The 19279-nt window shown below is 40.0% G+C and overlaps 1 protein-coding gene and 1 long non-coding RNA gene across 7 annotated transcripts in view; one reads left to right on the forward strand and one right to left on the reverse strand.

Moving 5' to 3' along the window:
• The window catches only part of NR5A2 (nuclear receptor subfamily 5 group A member 2), a 114818-nt gene that overhangs the window by 89794 nt on the left and 5745 nt on the right, over positions 1-19279 (forward strand). For all 4 annotated transcript variants that reach the window (XM_035124043.3, XM_035124042.3, XM_035124047.3 and 1 more), the window contains exon 6: positions 5140-5287. In XM_035124043.3, the coding sequence (XP_034979934.2) occupies positions 5140-5287 (148 nt within the window). The remainder of the gene's footprint in view (positions 1-5139; positions 5288-19279) is intronic.
• The window catches only part of LOC148684990 (uncharacterized), an 87840-nt gene that overhangs the window by 35952 nt on the left and 32609 nt on the right, over positions 1-19279 (reverse strand). The gene's annotated exons all lie outside the window — the stretch shown is intronic.

The raw sequence follows: 19279 nt of genomic DNA on the forward strand, positions 1-19279 counted from the left end.
ATCTATAGTAAACTCCCACAATGAGATCACTGTTGTTTTTCTCTCCCTTAATTTTGACCCAGATACTCTCAATTTGGCTTTGAAGTTTTAAATCCTGGATCTCTTCACAGGTATACATATCCCTAACATATAAAGCTACTCCTCCTCCTTTCCTGTTTGGTCTATTTCTCTTAAATAGATTGTATCCCTCTATTACTACATTCCAGTCATGAGACTCATCCCACCAGGTTTCAGTGATGCCTATTATGTCATATTTAGTTTGCTGTACCAAGAGCTCAAGTTCATCTTGTTTATTTCCCATGCTCTGTGCTAATTAGCAACCTCTGTAACATCATCCTGAGGGAGATGTCTGCTGGCAACTTAATTCTTTATCTTCTATTATTGGCATATCATGTTAAAATGGCAGGCATCGTATACTGTACAAGTCATCACAATTTTAATTAATTTTAATTCATGATGCCTGCTGTCTCTATCTAGGAGGAACCCATTCCCACTCTTAACGTATGAAAGTCCTCTGCTTTCCAGTACTTGCTGAAGAAATATTTATATTATATTTCCATTATATAAATGTTATCTACAATCTTTGCAGATAAAATCTGATTTGTAATCATAAAGTTATCATCATTTATTATGTACATTTGTATTGGGGGGATGCTAAATTAGTTTCACTGACAGTATAATCATTTTAACAGGAAATACTGCTTGAAGAGAATGGTTGCCTAAGACTCATCATAGCACACATGATTAGGCACTACTCATTTGCTTCCAGTGCAACATTCTGACTTGTGAAACTGCACTAGTGCCAAGATCAGATCCTAGTCAAACACTGAGAGAAGAATTTCAGCTACCACCTTCCAAAAATGCAACACACAAGGAAGAAACTAAGATTAAAAATAGAAAAATTAAAGAAAGTTGCCCTTACCTTAATGCATGCAACAACAACAACGACTAAGTTCTAATTAACTACATGGATCATTAACTTTAATCATTCACAGAATTGAAAGCAAATGCCTTTCAACCTCCACTCTGCAAAAACGTTTATCCCAGCTTCTAATAAAGAGAGACTAATGTATTAACAACATGTCACTATTACCTTTCCCAATGCTCAGATAAGCCACTGCAGTTAACTTGCCAATTTCCACTACCTCTAAGACCTTTATCAAATCATTTCTTAGCGGATGGGACACTGGAGGAAGTTACGCTGCTTTGCAACTGTACTCTTAGCTAAAAGATTCATAAACAGATCCCCATTTTTACACTGTTTCCAGCCTGTCAATTTGAACAAGATAACCACAGAATCAACGGATAGGTCATACACTGTTTTTTTTAAAAAAATGACTTTAAGAACCCTTTCCCAATATTGCACAATTGCCATCATAAGCAATTACCATCATAAGTACAGGTTTCCTCTGTATCTTGGGCACCCTTAAGGTTTCTATTTAAGTCTTGCTTTCCCGCAGGCAGGTAAAAACTTTATAACAGCTAGGAACTTATATCAATTCACAGCTGAAATTGAGAAAGAATGTGCTATCTCTTGAAAGGAGTGGAAACGTGTGCAAGAATGTATGCGAGAACAGAACCCAAAGATTTTTCAGCTTCAGTGGATGGGAGAATATTCAGCACATTTGTTTTTTGACCCAGCTAGGACGCCTACACAAATGACACCTATCTGCATGGAACATGTTCACTTCTACTGGAGTATATTTCTCCTGTTGGATGGGAAACATAGCTGCCAAGTATCCCGTATCCGCCGGGAAAACCCCTTTTTTCTTAGCGTTTCCCAGCGGTCTCCCGTTTAGCGAAAAATCCCGGTATTGTCCCTTAAATCGGGATACTTGGCAGCTATGAGTGGAGGTGAATGCAATTGTTAGCAACCCTAATTACCCGGCCATTTTTCTGGTGCCGCTTGCCCTTCTATGGGCACCAGAAAATGGCGGCGCCGGAAGCCGCTTCCGCACATGACCGGAAGTTGCATGATGCGACTTCCGGTGGCGCTTTGCCCTTCTATGGGCATCAGAAAATGGCGGCGCCGGCGCCGGAAGTCGCTTTTACGTGTTTCCGGTCATGCGCGGAAGCGACTTCCGGCGCTGGCGCCGCCATTTTCTGGTGCCCATAGAAGGGCGAAGCGCCACCGGAAGTTGCGTCACGCAACTTCCGGTCATGTGCGCGCTGCCGATCCCGGATCTTTACGATCCGGACTTGGCAGCTATGATGGGAAAGTCCCAGCAGAATCCACCACAGGTTGGAAATTCTAAATGATAGTGAACATTTCCTAGGCACAAACCACAGTTTGAGGCATATTAGCTGCATGAAGCAATCCTTTCTAGAGTTGATTTTTCAGAGAATTGTAGGTCATATGCTAGAGCTACAATTAAGATACTCCACCACCAGTTATACTATTCTATCTGGCCAAGTGGTTCTTTGTTTCCAGTTTTTGAAGCACAGCAAAAACTGTCCAAAACAAAAGCAAAATTAGTGTACTCACCATTCATAACAATACATCTATCAGACCACTTTCAAGTATCTGAAACATACCATTGTCCTGTCCTGAAAAATACCATTGTACTTACTCTGTAAGTACTTACTTACAGAACATCACACAGTCATCATTCTAAAAAGAGTCGCTCAGTGAACATGGTCGTGTATAGGTCTTAAATATCTGGATAATATCCACCCATATGGCAAGCTCATCATCCAAGTGTACATCATATCCCCCCCCCACATCATTTTCATTCACACTCTTAATATATTGGCTCAAAAGGCTACCCTTTTCATAGATAAGTATCCCATAGACTAAGCAGACAAGACAATATTCACTTTAATATTAACACTTCCTCCCCACCCCATCCCCACCCCTGGAAGAGACATTAACTGGGGCTTTTTCATGCACAGTTGAGTTTATATAAACTGATTGACACCTTTGGGGGTCGTCTTTCCACTGACTCATAATTTTGCTCACTCGTGAAAAAGGTTTTCTCGGTGCTCTGTATTCTCTAGTTAAAGCTGAAAATTCAACTCATCATATTTACACAATAAAAAAAAAATCCATTCTGCCTTGTTTTTAATTGCAAATCTGACTCAAGGGACCAATTCTCCTGCTTAGGAGGCATCCCTGTGCCTTCTACTAGGGAACCAAGTGCAGTCAATTATGGTAATGAAATGTCAATAAATATAAAAATTTAATACAGTCGGCTCTGGGTGAGTGGCAGATGAAGACTTGCCTCCCAGACAAATTTGCTGGTTCTGCAAATATTAAATGCATCTGAAAGAACAGCTAGTTGCCTAAGAGCCTTCCAGTAGCAGAGGGTGGAAGAATCTACCTATTGGGGTTTCCCATTATGTTATCATCTCAGTGGTATAGGCAGTGATATTCATGACATTCATCCCAACATCTTAACTTATTATTAAGAAGTGAAGATCATATTTTCTCTTGCGTGGAAACAGCAATTGGTTACCTCACCAAGGGATTCCCACATGCCCTCCCAATACATCACAGAGGGGAAATTCAGCTGAAAATTAGATGTCTCAGCAGGAATTACACTTTTCAAAAAACAATAGCCTAGCTAACGTCCTGGGGCGGGGCTGTAAAATGATTTACATAAATTGTCATTTACAGGCACAGTTTTATGTCTTCATTTATTGAAAAAGGTGGTTCAGCCTACTGTCCAAACTCCCAGTCCACTGGACTAGATGGAGTTTGGGTGAGGCAGAGGTTTCCCTCCACCTAGCCCTGTCTCGTTCCTCTGGCTTCCACTGGTAGGGGAGCTCCACTGGTGCACCTTCCCTGGGTAGGCAGAAGTTTCTGCAGGTGATATCCGTGCCAGAGATACTTAATGAGTCATTCTGGAAGCAAGGTGGTGGGGTATCTGCTGAATCCTTGGTTTTCGAACAATTTCAGAAGTCGAACTGGTTCGAAAACCAAGGTACGACTGTACTGGTGACTTTTATTTATATTTGTTACCTTGATGTTTTTATGAAAACTCCTCAAGGATTATTGTTATTGTTAGCTAAATTAAACAAACACACAATGTTTACTGTTAAAAGTTCCACTACATTCAATGGTGTGTTTAGACTGCAGCATCAAACTCTCAAAAAGTGGTGTATCAATGTTAATAATTACTTTTCTAAGGAAGGCTCAACAGTAGCCTAAAAACAACAAACGAATGAAAAACAGATATGGCAGTTGTGAAAATCAAATTAACTTTTATCTATAGTGGTACCTCTGGTTACAAACTTAATTCGTTCCGGACGTCTGTTCTTACTTAACCTGAAACCGTTCTTAACCTGAGGTACCACTTTAGCTAATGGGGCCTCCCGCTGCTGCCGCGCAATTTCTGTTCTCATCCTAAGGTAAAGTTCTTAACCTGAGGTACTACTTCTGGGTTAGCGGAGTCTGTAACCCGAAATGTTTGTAACCCAAGGTGTAGACCTGAGGTACTACTGTCCAAGGGCCACAGGAGTATAAAGGTTTGAAGAAACAGAAGAGGACACGATAGTTAAGCTGTGCATCAGCTGATACATATTCCCCATTAGCTACTGTCCAGGAAACAATGTAAGGCCTTATTTAAAATAGTTATGTGCCACTCTTCATTATCTAAATTCCAGAGTGGCTCATACTGACATTAAAAATGCTTAAAAATAATGTAATAAAGAATAAAAGCAGCATAGAGCACATAAATAGAGCACTATTTAGCAGTGAGGTATGTTTAGGGTTTTTTATGTGTGAAAAGCATACGTGTCTTTAAAAGTTATATTTGCGTTCCACTCTGTCTCAGAGGAGCTTAGAGGAACATAGTATGGTGTTAAGCCAACAAGCAGAAAAGTAAGTTACCGTAGGCTACATGTGATGTTAAATGCATGCTTTCATTTCATGTGTCTCCACCCCACCCCCCTGCTGTAGTGAAGCTACTATAGCAGAGCCAGGTAAGGATCAAGACCACTGTGTGGTGTTTTTTAAAAAAAACAAAAACAAAAAACAAAACCACAAACAACAGCAAAACCTGATGCTGGGGGCCCAGTGAAAATGACCTTTCCTTCCAAAGCTGTTATAAGTCCCAGGACTAATTCAGCAAAAGTATGAAATAGCAGTATTAACGTATCTGGTTAAGATAACTCAATGTAAATATTACTCTTTTACAGGTGGATTACGCTGTAATAGCATCTCAGGCAGGAGTCACACTCAACAATCTTATGAGCCATGCACAGGAGCTTGTAGCAAAACTACGATCTCTGCAGTTTGATCTACGAGAGTTTGTGTGTCTCAAATTTTTGGTGCTATTCAGTTTAGGTAGGTACTGTCGCCATTTAATTATTGATTATATGTCTCAATATTATTACTTATATGTCTCTAACATTACCTATTTTTCTAAATTAGAATGTATCGTTTGTCAGTGTTGATGTGGGCCCCTCCATGTGTGAGGTCTGGAAAAATACACAATTATTGTATTATATTATATCCATAGTATGGGTCTCTGAGTGATGTAGAAAAAAGGCTATATTATAGAAGACAAAAATACAAATTTTACATGGGGTCACGAAGAGTCGGGCACGACTAAACGACAACAACCATTTTAAAAACACAGCAGAGATTTTTTTAAAAAAAAATCTTAAGAGCAACCACATTCAAATTCATCTAGTCATATGGAGAGTTAAAATTATCACATAAGAGCTAAAAAGTAAGACCAAGACAGTCACAGCCCAAGCAGAGCCAAAGCATCAGAACCAGCCTTACAAAATTATAATAGTGAGACATTGTGACATCAGGTAGAGAGCAGGTAGAGAGGTGGCGGGATCAGCTGTGGAACTGAATTCCACAACCAAATTGACATCAAATGGTTGACAAGTGAGTTGTCCTACACTTGGGAACCACAATATAGGGGGTTTTGCCAGTCCTGGGCGTGGCATATGGGTTGGGCTGCTCTCATGGCCTGCAAGGTCCTTTGTGCATTGCTTCCCAAACTTCAGGCAACCAGCTAGCTGTCGGGCATTTGGAAAACACTGTGCAAAGGGCTTAGCAAGCCCTGAGCATAGGGCTGTACTGTAGGGATTGGCTGTGTGAGCAAGTTCACCATGAGGAACTTGGTGACAAAGCCAGTCCCGCAGGCTTTACTCTGGACAGGCAGAAAGGGTAGAAGTGGCAATGGTTGGCCAACATGAGGGGAAACACCACTGGTAGCAGTACTTCCTTAAAACAAAAGGAACGAAAAAAGAAAAAAAAACATTCCTGGCACTGAATGGAAGGCAAGGAAAGAAAGAAAAATATCCAGGTGCCTTAATGCCCAGTGTAGTACTGGCCGATTCTTCCATCACCCCCACCCACCAGTACCCATTACATGTGAGATTGTAAATAAAAATGTATCACACCAAGGAGGAACAACCAAGATCATGCTTTTCCTAGCTGTCCTGATTTTCTATGCACAGGGAGTTTGCTTACCAGTCAGGAATCATTAAAACAGAGAAGCTAATATTAGGTGAAATCAGAGCCAATGACAGGCAGAGCCAGCACCAATAACAGCTGGTTACCAGGATCAGGCCCCTTCATCATTTCAACAGGTTTCAAAGTTAAAGAAAGTTCATGCCACAAACTGTTCCATACCTTTGAGATGTGCCCAATGTGCAGAACCAAAGGGGTAGACACATTGGTACAAAATGCTATTCTGTGCCCATTAAGGATGTCATGGTCTACTGGCATGCTATGCAGTTTCAGTTGTGGCCATTCTAATTACCTGGACTGCGAAACAGGATGTCAAACTAATGGTCTCTTGTGCACTGTACCTGGCCTCTGCTTGGGGAACTTTCCCCTCAAAGGATTTTCTTAGGCCTATCTTGTCATCAGATCATACCTAGAAATTCAAATGTCATTCTCAGCTGGCTGCATTCTAACTTAATCCCCTCATCCTTCCTCTCATTTTGGAACTCAGCAGTTTTTCCTAAATTTGACAGATTCAAAACATGCACATTTTTAATACTGTAAACCAGGGTGGGTTGACTAAAATCAAGATAATAAAATCACGAAGAAGAAGAAGAAGAAGAAGAAGAAGAAGAAGAAGAAGAAGAAGAAGAAGAAGAAGAAGAAGAAGAAGAAGGAGGAGGAGGAGGAGGAGGAGGAGGAGGAGGAGGAGGAGGAGGAGGAGGAGGAGGAGGAGGAGGAGGAGGAGGAGGGGGAGGAGGACCAATTCATATAAACAACTCACTAGTTTATTATTTAGATACTTCCTCAGTAAAAGTGCATAATTGGTTGCTTTAATCAGAGAAACGTTTATAATTAGGATATTGTCTCTGAAGCAGTTCCTGAATTCAGGTGTTTACTAGGCATGAAATAACCTAAAAAGTAACCTGGATTTATTAGTGTGTGGCACCTGTGGTCATTTGCCAGTCCCTGGCTCCTAGAATCAAGCCATTGGATAAAAACATATAGTGCCACATGGTGACAGATGAAGATGTTTTCCCTACAGTTCTTTCTTTCCAAAGCAAAGCAACCTAAAAAGCACCTTTCATAAGGTGATCAGGAGCTCATAAGAGGGTCGCACATTTCATTTTAAGAAATTGTGGGTTGGATCCAGAGTTAAGTGAGCATAGGGGCTCATGGAAGCTGATTTTCTTCCCCATGGCCATCTCTTACCTTAGTTTAGAATGTAAGATATTTTCACATTAGGCAATGCAACCCAAACGTCTAAGGAGCTATGCAGCCTGCTCTGTGATGAAATATTTAAAGAGATCCTTCGCACTTCAGTGGTATTTTAAATTAGCTGAATATCTGAATTACATTTGGAAAATGCTCACGTTTATTTTAAACAGTCTTTACGTTTGATCACTTTCATCAGCAGCTCCCAGTACTTTGCATTCATTTAGAACATCTACCATTCCGTGTCCTGTCACTTGAGGCTCTCTGGCAAGGAGACAATCTTGGTCTCAAATGAGGCACTGAATGCAACTCTCAGCATTTGACATCTGGTTCTCTTAGTAATCTAAAACATTTGTGTTGCACCTTTCTACCCCTATAAAGCAAGCAAGCAAATAAAAAAAGATAAAAACAGAATAACCAAATAAGCACAGTAAGCAATAAATAATATATAACTACAAATATGAAAACCACAGCAAGCAGCCCCAAAAACAGTTAAAGTGATAAGACAACAGCCACCCAGTCAATTAGCTCAAAGACTCCCTGAAACATTATCATCTTAGCTTGCTGTCTTGATTTTTAGCATGAGGGAACCATGTGAACTACTTTTTGAGAAGAATTGCAGGGCCTTGGTACCCCAACAAACTATGGCTTACTTATGTGTGACCAAGGCCACAGTAACAACTAACCATTTTCTAAGTAAAGTTTGAAATCAGATACTCTAGTTTTACATGGTAATGTAAAGGTAAAGGTAAAGGGACCCCTGGTCGTTAAGTCCAGTCACGGACGACTCTGGGGTTGCGGCGCTCATCTTGCTTTATAGGCCAAGGGAGCCAGCGTTTGTCCCCAGACAGCTTCCGGGTCATGTGGCCAGCATGACTAAGCCGCTACTGGCGAAGCTAGAGCAGCGCACAGAAACGTCGTCTATCTTCCTGCTGGAGAGGTACCTATTTATCTACTTGCATTTTGACATGCTTTCAAACTGCTAGGTTGGCAGGAGCAGGGACCGAACAACGGGAGCTTGCAGGAATTCGAACCGCTGACCTTCTGATCAGCAAGCCTCTGTCTAAACCACAGAGCCATAGTAATAGCTGTTGCTAAATAATGGAGCAATCCTTCGTGTGCCTACTTGAATAGTCCCTTTGGGTTCAGTAGGGCTAACTCCCAAGTAAGGGGGTATAGAATTGCTGCCTAAGATGTTTTCACAATGAACAGAATCACAGAACTGTAAGAAGGGACCCAAGGGTCATCTAGTCCAAACCCCTGCAATACAGAAATAAAATGATAATCTAAACAAAAGTTGCAATATTTCATTTCTTACTTATTCTCTTGTTGTTGTTTTTTAAAAAAAAAACCCATTAACAGTCAGTTCTAGCGTTGTCACATAGTTTTACCGAAAGTGAACTTTAAGGCAAATTTCAATATTTTTGCTCGGGCAGAACAACTGAGAGATGTCAAATGAGCCTCATGACAATTAGTGAAAGCTCAGAATGACTTGGCGACACACCCCTCAGTTACCACAAAATTTTGCCTGAAACCAAAACTTGAGACAACCATGCCATTCACCCTTTTCATCCTGGTATGCTGCAGCGAGTCAGCCAGCTAGGGGTCAGGTAAGCTGTGAAGCTGCAACCATGCCATCTACCACCGCACACAACACTGATGTACTGCATGGAGAGAATATGAACCAAATTTTGGAATGAATGGAATTGGCATTGAAGTCAGCACCTATAAAATAGGCAGAATTGAACCACTAGATATGAAGAACAGCTTTGATGCAAATCTGAATTACAATCTACAGATTAAATTAGTGCTGATTGGTTTCTGCTAATTAATTATTTTCAGCTGTCTTGAAATCCTACCAATTTCTTACCAAATTTTTCTTTCTTTCTTTTTGGACTGCAAGGTATATAATAAGAGCAAATTAATCCTTCCAGTACAAAACAGACCAGCATTTGGTAACCTTTTTAAAAGAAACTTTTTAAAAAAACCAATGAAACATTGTGTTGTGTCCTTTAGCACTATTACGGGCACTCAGTCTGTTAGGACATATTGGGCGATTATAGGCCAGTCTTTTCAGAAAAAGCCATGGGTTTCAAGTTAGCAGTAACCATCTATCAATTCCAGAGATTATGGCATGATTTACTGTCCCGGCATGGTGTATTCTCTGATTTTCTGCCTCCTATGAAACATTGTGCTTTCCTTTTCTATTGATGTATCAACTATAATAGTTACAAGCAGCTACAGAAAAATCAATAGTGGACTTTCATTACTGAGCACATAAAGTAAAAGAGGACCCACGCTGTGATAGTCTCTCGCTGTTAAATAGTCACTGACTGCAAGGTACACAATAAATGTCTGTTATTTTGGTCTAAATGAAGGATGTCTGAATTTGAAACATCAAGTATCTCAGATTTTGGACACAACCAGGGCTTCAAGTCAGGTTATCCTAGCTAGCAATTCTTTCCTAAGGCAGGTAACAAGACCAATCTGTCTTTCCTACGGTGGGATCTGGGTAGTGTGGCTTTTAAAAGCTAAATGGGAAAAATGAACATTCAAATGACATTTTCCATGTGCATTGTGTTGCAATCCCTCTGATGTGTTCACCTGGGTTGAACTGTGCATTTTAATTGTGTTAATGTTCACCGCATCTCAAGAGTACCCTATGGCCTAAGCTGAATGGTGCAATAACCTGTGTGTTGAGCACTTAGAAAAGCAGCAATGATCAAGGGAGGAGAAAAGGTTACAAGGTATCACTATAAATGGCTTAATTTAGGGATAGGGAACATGTATTAGAAGACTAGGATGCCCTGAAATAGTATTAGAGAGCAGAAGCTGTAACATATTTTTCATTTTCATATTTTTATATACCATAATGCCAGCCCATGAATGACAACAAAGCTACCAGTAATATTTCTGAAATGCTTCATGTTTCATGGATGTTTGACCCTATAAATGTTCCATGTTAAGAAATGAATTCCTGACTCTGAGTAGTGCACAAAAGTTCCTTCTTATCCATTAAGACTTCCTAGCAATTGCAGTGAAAAAGAGTTATTCCTAATCTCAAAAGTTCAAAATCAGAAGACTCCTCCTTTGGAATCATTATCTTTATGTAAGATGAGTTGTTTTTAATAGGGAAATGCCACTTCAATGTGACACATCTCCCTCTAATTCTTCTGTGGTTTACTGAAGTACAACAGCACAAAGCTGAATAAATGAAAATTAATGGTCAAGCTCAGTCCCAGCTCCTGCCAACCTAGCAGTTCAAAAGCACATCAAAGTGCAAGTAGAAAAATAGGTACCGCTACAGCGAGAAGGTAAACATGCTAGAGTAGCCTGGCTGAAAGCAGTAAAGAGCTATTGTGATACAGTCAGAAGTATCAGAAGTATTTTCGCCACACGTGCGTTCTGTGCATGCGCAAAGAGTGAAAATCGCGGAAATTGCGCTTTGCGCATGTGCAAAATGGTGCTTCGGGTTACGACCATTTCAGGTTACGAACTGCATCCCGCAACAGATCGTGTTCGTAACCCGAGGTACCACTGTAATCTTAGCGTGATGTGGAGGGGGAATTAGAACCGGGATAATTCAGAATACTACCCCTTCCATATCAAAGCTCAGCCCCTTCCAAAGTTGGGCCTGGATCATATTTGGGTTTGCTCCTCCAGCAAGACCTTGTTGCTGCCACATGCCATCCTCTCCCTGCTGCACAGTCTCTTTCCCTGCTATGTTTACCACTAAACCATACCCAATCATTGTAGTGCAGCAGTAAGAGCAAGGTACTGGGGAAGTTTCCAAAACAGTGTTCCAGGTGCTAGACTAGGAAACAGTTTTCCACACATCGGTCCATAATATACCTCATTGCTCTGCTGCTGCCATGTAGTCTGATGGAAGAGGCAGCAAGAGAAGGGGGGTGTTTTTAGTACACTAGGCTGGGAATTTGTCAAGAGTCTTAGTACAACAGAGTTTCACAATTTGGAACTGGGCGGGGAGGAAACATTAACTGGGGTAGAGGAAACAACTGAACCCATTTCCAAATCAAGCTGAGGGGTGTTTGCCCACCATTTGTGTTAAATGACAGGTTTCTGTAGCTAGAGATGCTGCTGAAACCTGCCACAAGGCAAATCTGTATACACTATGGATCCACAGATACAAATGATATATTTCCCAAGGCATATATGCATAGATGTGTGCATATATTATTAAATTACATAGACCAGGGGCCAAAAGGTTATGTTTGCTTTTCATACATACTGGGAGACCTTTGCCTGTCCCATTGGAATGTCTTTCGCATCCCAAAACCTGCCTCGGAATATCAGAGAATCACATGAGACAACATTCAATAAACCACAAGCAGATGCATTTAGAAAAAGCTGGCCATGTCCACCCCTGCAGAAAAACATGCTTTCCATTTTCATACTGGGCTCTTTGGATCCCAGCCATTATACCAACACTTATTGATGTTAACTTGGCATTAGCAGCCTCTTGAGGAAATCAGGCGTCAGTTTTTGTCCTCTTGTTGTTGATTCGTCATATCCCTGAGTCATATCACCTTTCTTTTGGCATGCAATCTTAATAATGAGGATTCACAGAAGAGGAAGCATGTAAATGCCCTTGAAGTTTGATCATTCCTTTAGCTTAATGCATACCCAGGCAATGAAACATTATTACTGAGACATTTTCTTCCAGTGGCTGTACAGTTGATTAGTAGGGTGAATAGCTGCTGACTCAGACTATCAGTGGCTCAGCATGCTTTGATCCCAAACGGAGTGCTTCCATTTGGTTTATTGTGAACCACTGCATTAAAAAAAAAAACCCCAAAAAACATTTGTGGTCCACTTGGTCTGTCATAATTTGTACCAACATGAACAGTGTTTTATTTCATCTTGACATCATCTGGTACCAGAACCTATAGAACTCAAGATGTAGCTGGACTACAACTCCCATCATCCCAGACCCTGTGGGTTATTGGGAGTTGGAGTCCCAACAACCTGTGGCAAGCAAGAGGTTCCCCTTCCCTGCTCAGTTACTACAGATCTGGATTGCAAAATCACCAAAACAGCTTTAGTATATGTAAACTTTAGACACACATATTTCAGTCAAGGAACCTGCTGTGGGAGGTATTTGGGGCACATATATAAAACAATTTTTCTGGTTTTCAGCAGAAGCTGGATTTGTACTGCGCTATTTGGCAGTATCAGTCACAAAGCCACTCCACCTTACTTTATCTGAGCAAATTTTAAAGCATCAGAGGTGTTGCAGATAAACATGCCAAGCATCAGGCCATCTTCCCTGCCTTCTCAGAGAAGTTAAAAAATATAAGAAAATCGTTGAAAAATAAAGTTGCAAACAAATATTTGAACCGATAAGGAAAATGCTTCAAAATAAAGACAAAGAGGGCAACTCACCTAAAGCTAGGGGGAGTAGCAAATAAGTCAGCATTTGATCTGTTCATGTGCCCCTTTAAGGAGGGAACACAGGGCAGGAAAAGCATTAACTACACAGCAGAGGGAGGGAAACCAATTCCCACTTGTTCCTGTATGCTTCTGTAAACAACCTAGTATACGTTTCTCTCAAGTCCTATAGCTTAGCAAATCTTTCTCATGCAGGGTTTCATATTGTATTACTTTGTTAGGGTCCTTACTACTGTGGAATCCCCAGCCCACTGTCATTATAACAATTAGCAAAGCTAACATTTTAAGCCACTCTCATAAAAGCTTGAAATGCCATTAATTACATGCAAATATCCCACCCCCCAATTCCCAGAGACCAGAGGAATACCTTTGAGCTAATATTTATAACAAGAAGTGTTCGGCTGAGATCTCTTGTAATTTTCATCATACCTGAGGCTGTTTTCCTCATTCGATTAGCTGAATTTATCCTGAGGCAAGCCAGACATCTAGTACCAGCTAAATTCAACAACTGGAGCTTAAAATTTGGCTTAATATATCCCCATTTGGATCTGCCTGCTTAATTCTCTTTCATATGATAACATTGGTTTATTCATACCACGGACTTGCCACTTGAATGAACTTAACCACAGATCTTATTCTAACGACGTAAGAAAACTTCATGGGAGAAAAATCATGTAAGTTCCCAAACGAAACTAAAATGAAAAGTTGAGTATGAGATATAAATATTTTGTAGAGTGATGGCAGAATTTATTCCCCAGGAAAAGCTATTTTTTACATTTTCCCTTTTGGAAGATATATATGAATTTTCCAAATGTACATGGACTGGCTCATGGGGATTCTATAAAAATTGCAGAGCTTTGCTTTGACCACAGAAAACATTTATGCAGATGACTTTCTTCAGAAAAGAAAAGAAAATGCTTCTGTTTCTTTTTATGCAGGCACATTTAGCACTTTGGAGAAGTTGTTATGGCTTGTTCCTTAGACTTTTCATCAAAACAGCTAAGACCTGAGTTTCCAAGTGAAAGATTCACTATAGCGGTTCTCTACAATTGGCAAGAGAACATAATAAATGCCCTGTTGGGTCAGACCAAAGGCCTGTCCAGCATTCTATTCTTCAAATGCTCATCTAGATGCTTATGGGACATCCACAAGATATGAATGATAGCCCTCTCTCACTCATGATCCCCTGGTATTCCAGAGGCATACTCAAATGAACATATGGATACCTCCCACCCATAAGGTGCTTCTTCCCCATTTGGTTCACAGGAGAAGTCATCTCTCTATAGTGGTTACATTTATTGAATAAACTGAAGGAGCCCTGTTCTCTCAATGATGAAAGAAAGGCATATGCTAAGATGCGCACTCATCTTCCCATGTTCAAAACACAGAGCCCTGGAATTGCAAAAGAAGTTATTCCCACATATTCACTGCAGCATGTAGTGATTTGTTACAAGAGACAGCCCAAAATGCTCATCTCTGTATGTCAAAAAGACATTGTTCTTGGTTCAAAGGGTTTCCAATCTAGCAAAAGAAAGAAGGCATAGATGATCTGTTGTGAAAGAAGGTACCATTTTACATGCCTTTTTAAAAAAAAATTAAAAAGAAGAGAATCATAATTTTAAATAATGCACCCGGCAGTCTGATGCCATAAAATGTTGTAAAAGGTGCTTTTATTTGAGTTGTGAACTGGTCTGTAACAAATTGTAATTCTAGCTATCCTTAACAGTTAGAAGCTGAAATGGGATTCACACCAATAATTGCAGCATTCCTCTACTATGTAAGCATCTTAAGCTGCATTTAAGAGAAAATATCATTGAGCCTAGCCTATTATTTCTGCATGACTGAAGCACACTGGTTGTTGTAATGCACTTTAAAAAGGCAAGACTTTCAAAACAATGTATCCATTATTTGACACTCCAATGAACTTTAAAATATTTTATGTCCACAGTAAAAAAAAGGGAGAGAGGGAGGGAGAGGGAGAGAGAGAGAGAGAGAAAATTACGCTTGTGTATTTGGTCTTACACCAGGGACAAAAGTTTTAAGTATTAGTGTTCTTGGCCCAGGTTGCTCACTTGTGGATTCAATTTTTAAAAAATAAAAACAAATCTCCTACTTGCCTAAACCTCAAGAAATTAAAGGCCATTTTCCTTATATAGGAAATGTTGACTGCTCATCAGCTGTTCACTTGTTGACATTTCCTGCTTGCTAATTTTATTAGGTCTTTTTAGTCTTTTACTTTGAAAAAGTGTGACAGCAGCTAGCAGCATCCATGACCTTATCTTCTATTCCCACCCATCTAAGTGTGGGTCTTTCTACCTCACTTCCTATGAGAAATACTGTGGGCATCCATCTAACTTACCTTTTTCCTTCAGATTTTGAGACCTAGTTGACAGCCAACTTGAATAAATTTATCTACATCTAAATCTATTTACAAAGCCCACATACTTGCAGCTAGTTTCCCTTGGCTGCTGCTACCTCAGCATATTTCCTCCCAGATACTGATTTCCTGAATTATTTGCATTGCTGATCTCACCAAATCAGGGACACAGTGAACACAATGATGTTACAAACCTAATAAGATTTGGCTATATGATTATGTCAGCGAGGACAATTGAGAATGAATTGTGTAAATAGTTTTCAAAGGAAGTTAATTTATTTTCATTGTACATCTTGGATGTTGTGCAGCTAACAAGGTGTGTTGGGGGGGGGGGGATCACTAAAATCACCAAAACTGGGAGGCCATGTATCAGCACTTCCACTTGTGAAAGACTTGGAGGAGCTGCAGCTGGCTGATTAATCCACATAATATCTCACAAATGAATGTGCCATGGAAAGCATTAAATTGTATGCAGCTAAGTTATACACATAGTATACTCACTGCAACAGATGGATCTGAACTAATCATGTCCATTCATTTCTTTTCAGGGTATGACTAACAGTAGATATAACCCATTGGTCTAAAGACTTCCATGTGCATAGTGGAACTTCCTCTTCCTCTTCCCCCCTCCATCACCATCACCACACACCCTAAGGAACAGCCCTGAGGCGTTTGGGACCCCCCCCCCCCGAACAGATTTTGGGGGTGTATGGGGAGAGGAAATGGAAGTTCCGATGCACCAGTGGAACCCACTGGCACAGCATTGGATACAACCCACAGTGTCTAAGGTAACATGAGTAATGAGATGCAGTACCAAAATTCCATCTGAAGCAATAGAAAAGCCTACGGCATGCTACCTGTGAATGGCAAGTTACACATGCATGCATCTATGAAGCAATGCTGTCTGTGGAAGTGGTCTCATGGCAGCAATAGCAACATAGGAAAACATCTGTAGCACTGTATCTTCATTCTTCAAGGCCTAACTTCTGATCTTTTCTGTGTGGACATGTTCTATATCAGGCATAGGCAAACTCGGCCCTCCAGATGTTTTGAGACTCCAGTTCCCCACCATCCCTGACCACTGGTCCTGTTAGCTAGGGATGATGGGAGCTGTAGTCCCAAAACATCTGGAGGGCCGAGTTTGCCTATGCCTGTTCTATATTGACCGAGTAAGAGGCCCATTTATTACACTGGCTTTTGGTTATTTAACTACATTCCACTATACATGAAGGTACAAAGCTGTGAGGGCCATGTGTTCAATAAGTGCACCCAGTAAGATATCCAAGAGGCGCAATGAAAATAAATTAACTTTCTTTGAAAAGTACTTACACAGCTCCAGCACAGTAACCATTTTCAGACTTAAATCTCTCATTCCCTTTCATTTTTCCTTTTCAAAATTCCCAAACCAGTCTGCATTCTCTATAGATTAATAGTGCACCAAATTTCAGTTTTTCATGTCTTGAATATAAGAGGGGAAGGAAGCCTCTCTGAAACCTAAATATTTTTATATTTCTCCCCCTCTAAAGGCCAGACCCATTTTTTTAAAAAAAATATATGCTAACACACTCTGTGCAAGCTGAATTTCATATGCAGAAGCTGGAGCTCAAATCTCTGTTTATGGGGGAGGGACAAAGCATTGAAAATTGGGAATGCTGACAGACCTTTAGAGTGACTACAGAACTAATACTGGCACCTCTATTTAAAAAAATAGTCTTTATCTTCAGAAGTAAACTATAGAGGAGACAAAATTCAGTGTTTTGACAGAAATGCTATTGCAAGTGCTTGTAAAAAAAATTATATATTCCACAAGACCTCAGGGTTTACTCTCCAATAAGGATTGGGAAAGAGATGCGCCCCACTGTGAGCACACAGTAAGACAGTTTCACATAAAAAGTTGGTAATTAGTCCCTGAGTGAATAAAGTGGAAGAGATAAGAGATTGGTACTTACTGAGGCAACACAAAAAATGTTTTTCCTTGTAGTTAGAGCTGAAAGGGTGAGTGGGAAGAAGGATGCCATTTCCACCATTTTTAATTGTACAAGACTTTTAGAACTTGGAAGTGCTGATTTCTTAATATTATGCTTAAGCACAGGGACTCACTGTTGAGTATTCAGATGTATAACCCACCTGAATACTACAAAAAAGCAGAAGTGCTTTAAGCTCCAAAGATTGTCTTGTTAAAGTTATAGATTTGATTTCATGACATCGCAGACATCAATACAGTTCTGCTGGCATTGCATTTGTATTTCTCCAACATTTGCCATTAGTTTTTCACAGTCTTTTTTCCAGAAGGTAAATAATTTTCTATAAATAAATCAAATGCCTCCACTGCCATTGGTGTGACTAAAACTCATTTTAAAACATCAGTAACAAAGAGGGTGCTTTTTTGCTTCCCTCCATCTCCCACTACAATGCAAAGGAGAGCAAAATGATCACTTAATATGCATTTTCATGCATAACGTATTATGGATATCATTATTTAAAAGGTACAATCTAAAAAGACAAACCTTATTATGTTGTTTTTTTGCACCAATCTTAAAGTCTTTGCAAGAGACACCAGAAGTTCTCTGAGAGGCATAATTTATTTAATACTTTCCCTTCAGTGTTAAGTCTTGCCAGAAACTTGTCTTTCACCACCTTGCTTGTTTCATTTTTTAAAATAAGACTGCTATGAGACATTTTATTAAAAAGCCATACATTTCCATGACAAAACTATGAATACATTCCAATATGAAATAAGAACATTGGACCTCACTAACTGACTCATCATTGCACATGTAAATTGTTGTAATATATTGCGATTCTTTCCTCCCACACCCACAACTCCTGTTTCATTTTTCTTCATCATTTATTATCAATAGCTATAGAGCTAATGGGATTTGCCTCAAGTCTGGTAATATGACCTCAAAGACATCCAATACTTTATGAATGAATGAATGAATGAAGACTACCTCTGGATCAAACACCTCCAGAGCAGATGGTACTCTGTTCTAAGATCTATGCCATCTTTTCATTGCTACCAAGGAACTCTGTGCAGAAACAGAGATGTAAAGACTAGCCATTCAGAGTAATTTACTTTTGTATACAAAATGCTCTATGCAATGAAAAATGAATGAGAAATGGCCTTACCTATAAATACAAACTGAGGAAGCAGCACAATATTTCAAGTATTTATGCTATGTTGCAAACAGATATGGTCACAAACAAAAAATTGGGACTGCAGGGCAAAGTTAGTTGTTGTCAGTTACATACCTCCTGTCACAAGTAGCAGTGATTGGTTGTCAGCAGTACAGTTAGAAGTCTTTGTCAGGTTAGAAGACCCATCATTTGAGCTGTACCATTTAGTAATGCAATTTAATGCAATGTGATGAAAACACTTTCATTTGGCTGGTTCATGCATATGTGGTGATGGGAGGCCATCATATGATTTTTAAACGTGCTGAAACACCTGAGGATGATCCATCATCTCCCCATATCCCCATGGCTTCATAGCCACAGATTTTTATTTAATTCCTTAAGAGAGAGCTGTGCTGGTGGAGTGGAGGGACAGCGTGTGATGGTTAAATGTGCATTGAAAGTGTGAGAGAGCACCCATCTATACATAAGATCAGAGGTTTTATGCTACGCTCAGCCTGGAATAACCCTCATTAGAGAAGCATTTCCCCCCTCAGTCATTTAGAGACTTGCCTTTTAGAGTGTTACATGCTCCACACCACCCAAGCCTAAAAAGCAGACTTCTAGAGCTGTATGTTGATGTGAGAGAAGGCATTCCAGCAATCAGTTTTGCTCCAGGATTCAGTGGTGACGATACTGAAGCAGATGAGTAAGTACAGGATGTGTGGAAATATTTGCAAACTATTTGACCTCCA

This window comes from Zootoca vivipara, chromosome 7 (assembly GCF_965207765.1).
Source record: "Zootoca vivipara chromosome 7, rZooViv2.hap1.1, whole genome shotgun sequence".
NCBI lineage: Eukaryota > Metazoa > Chordata > Lepidosauria > Squamata > Lacertidae > Zootoca > Zootoca vivipara.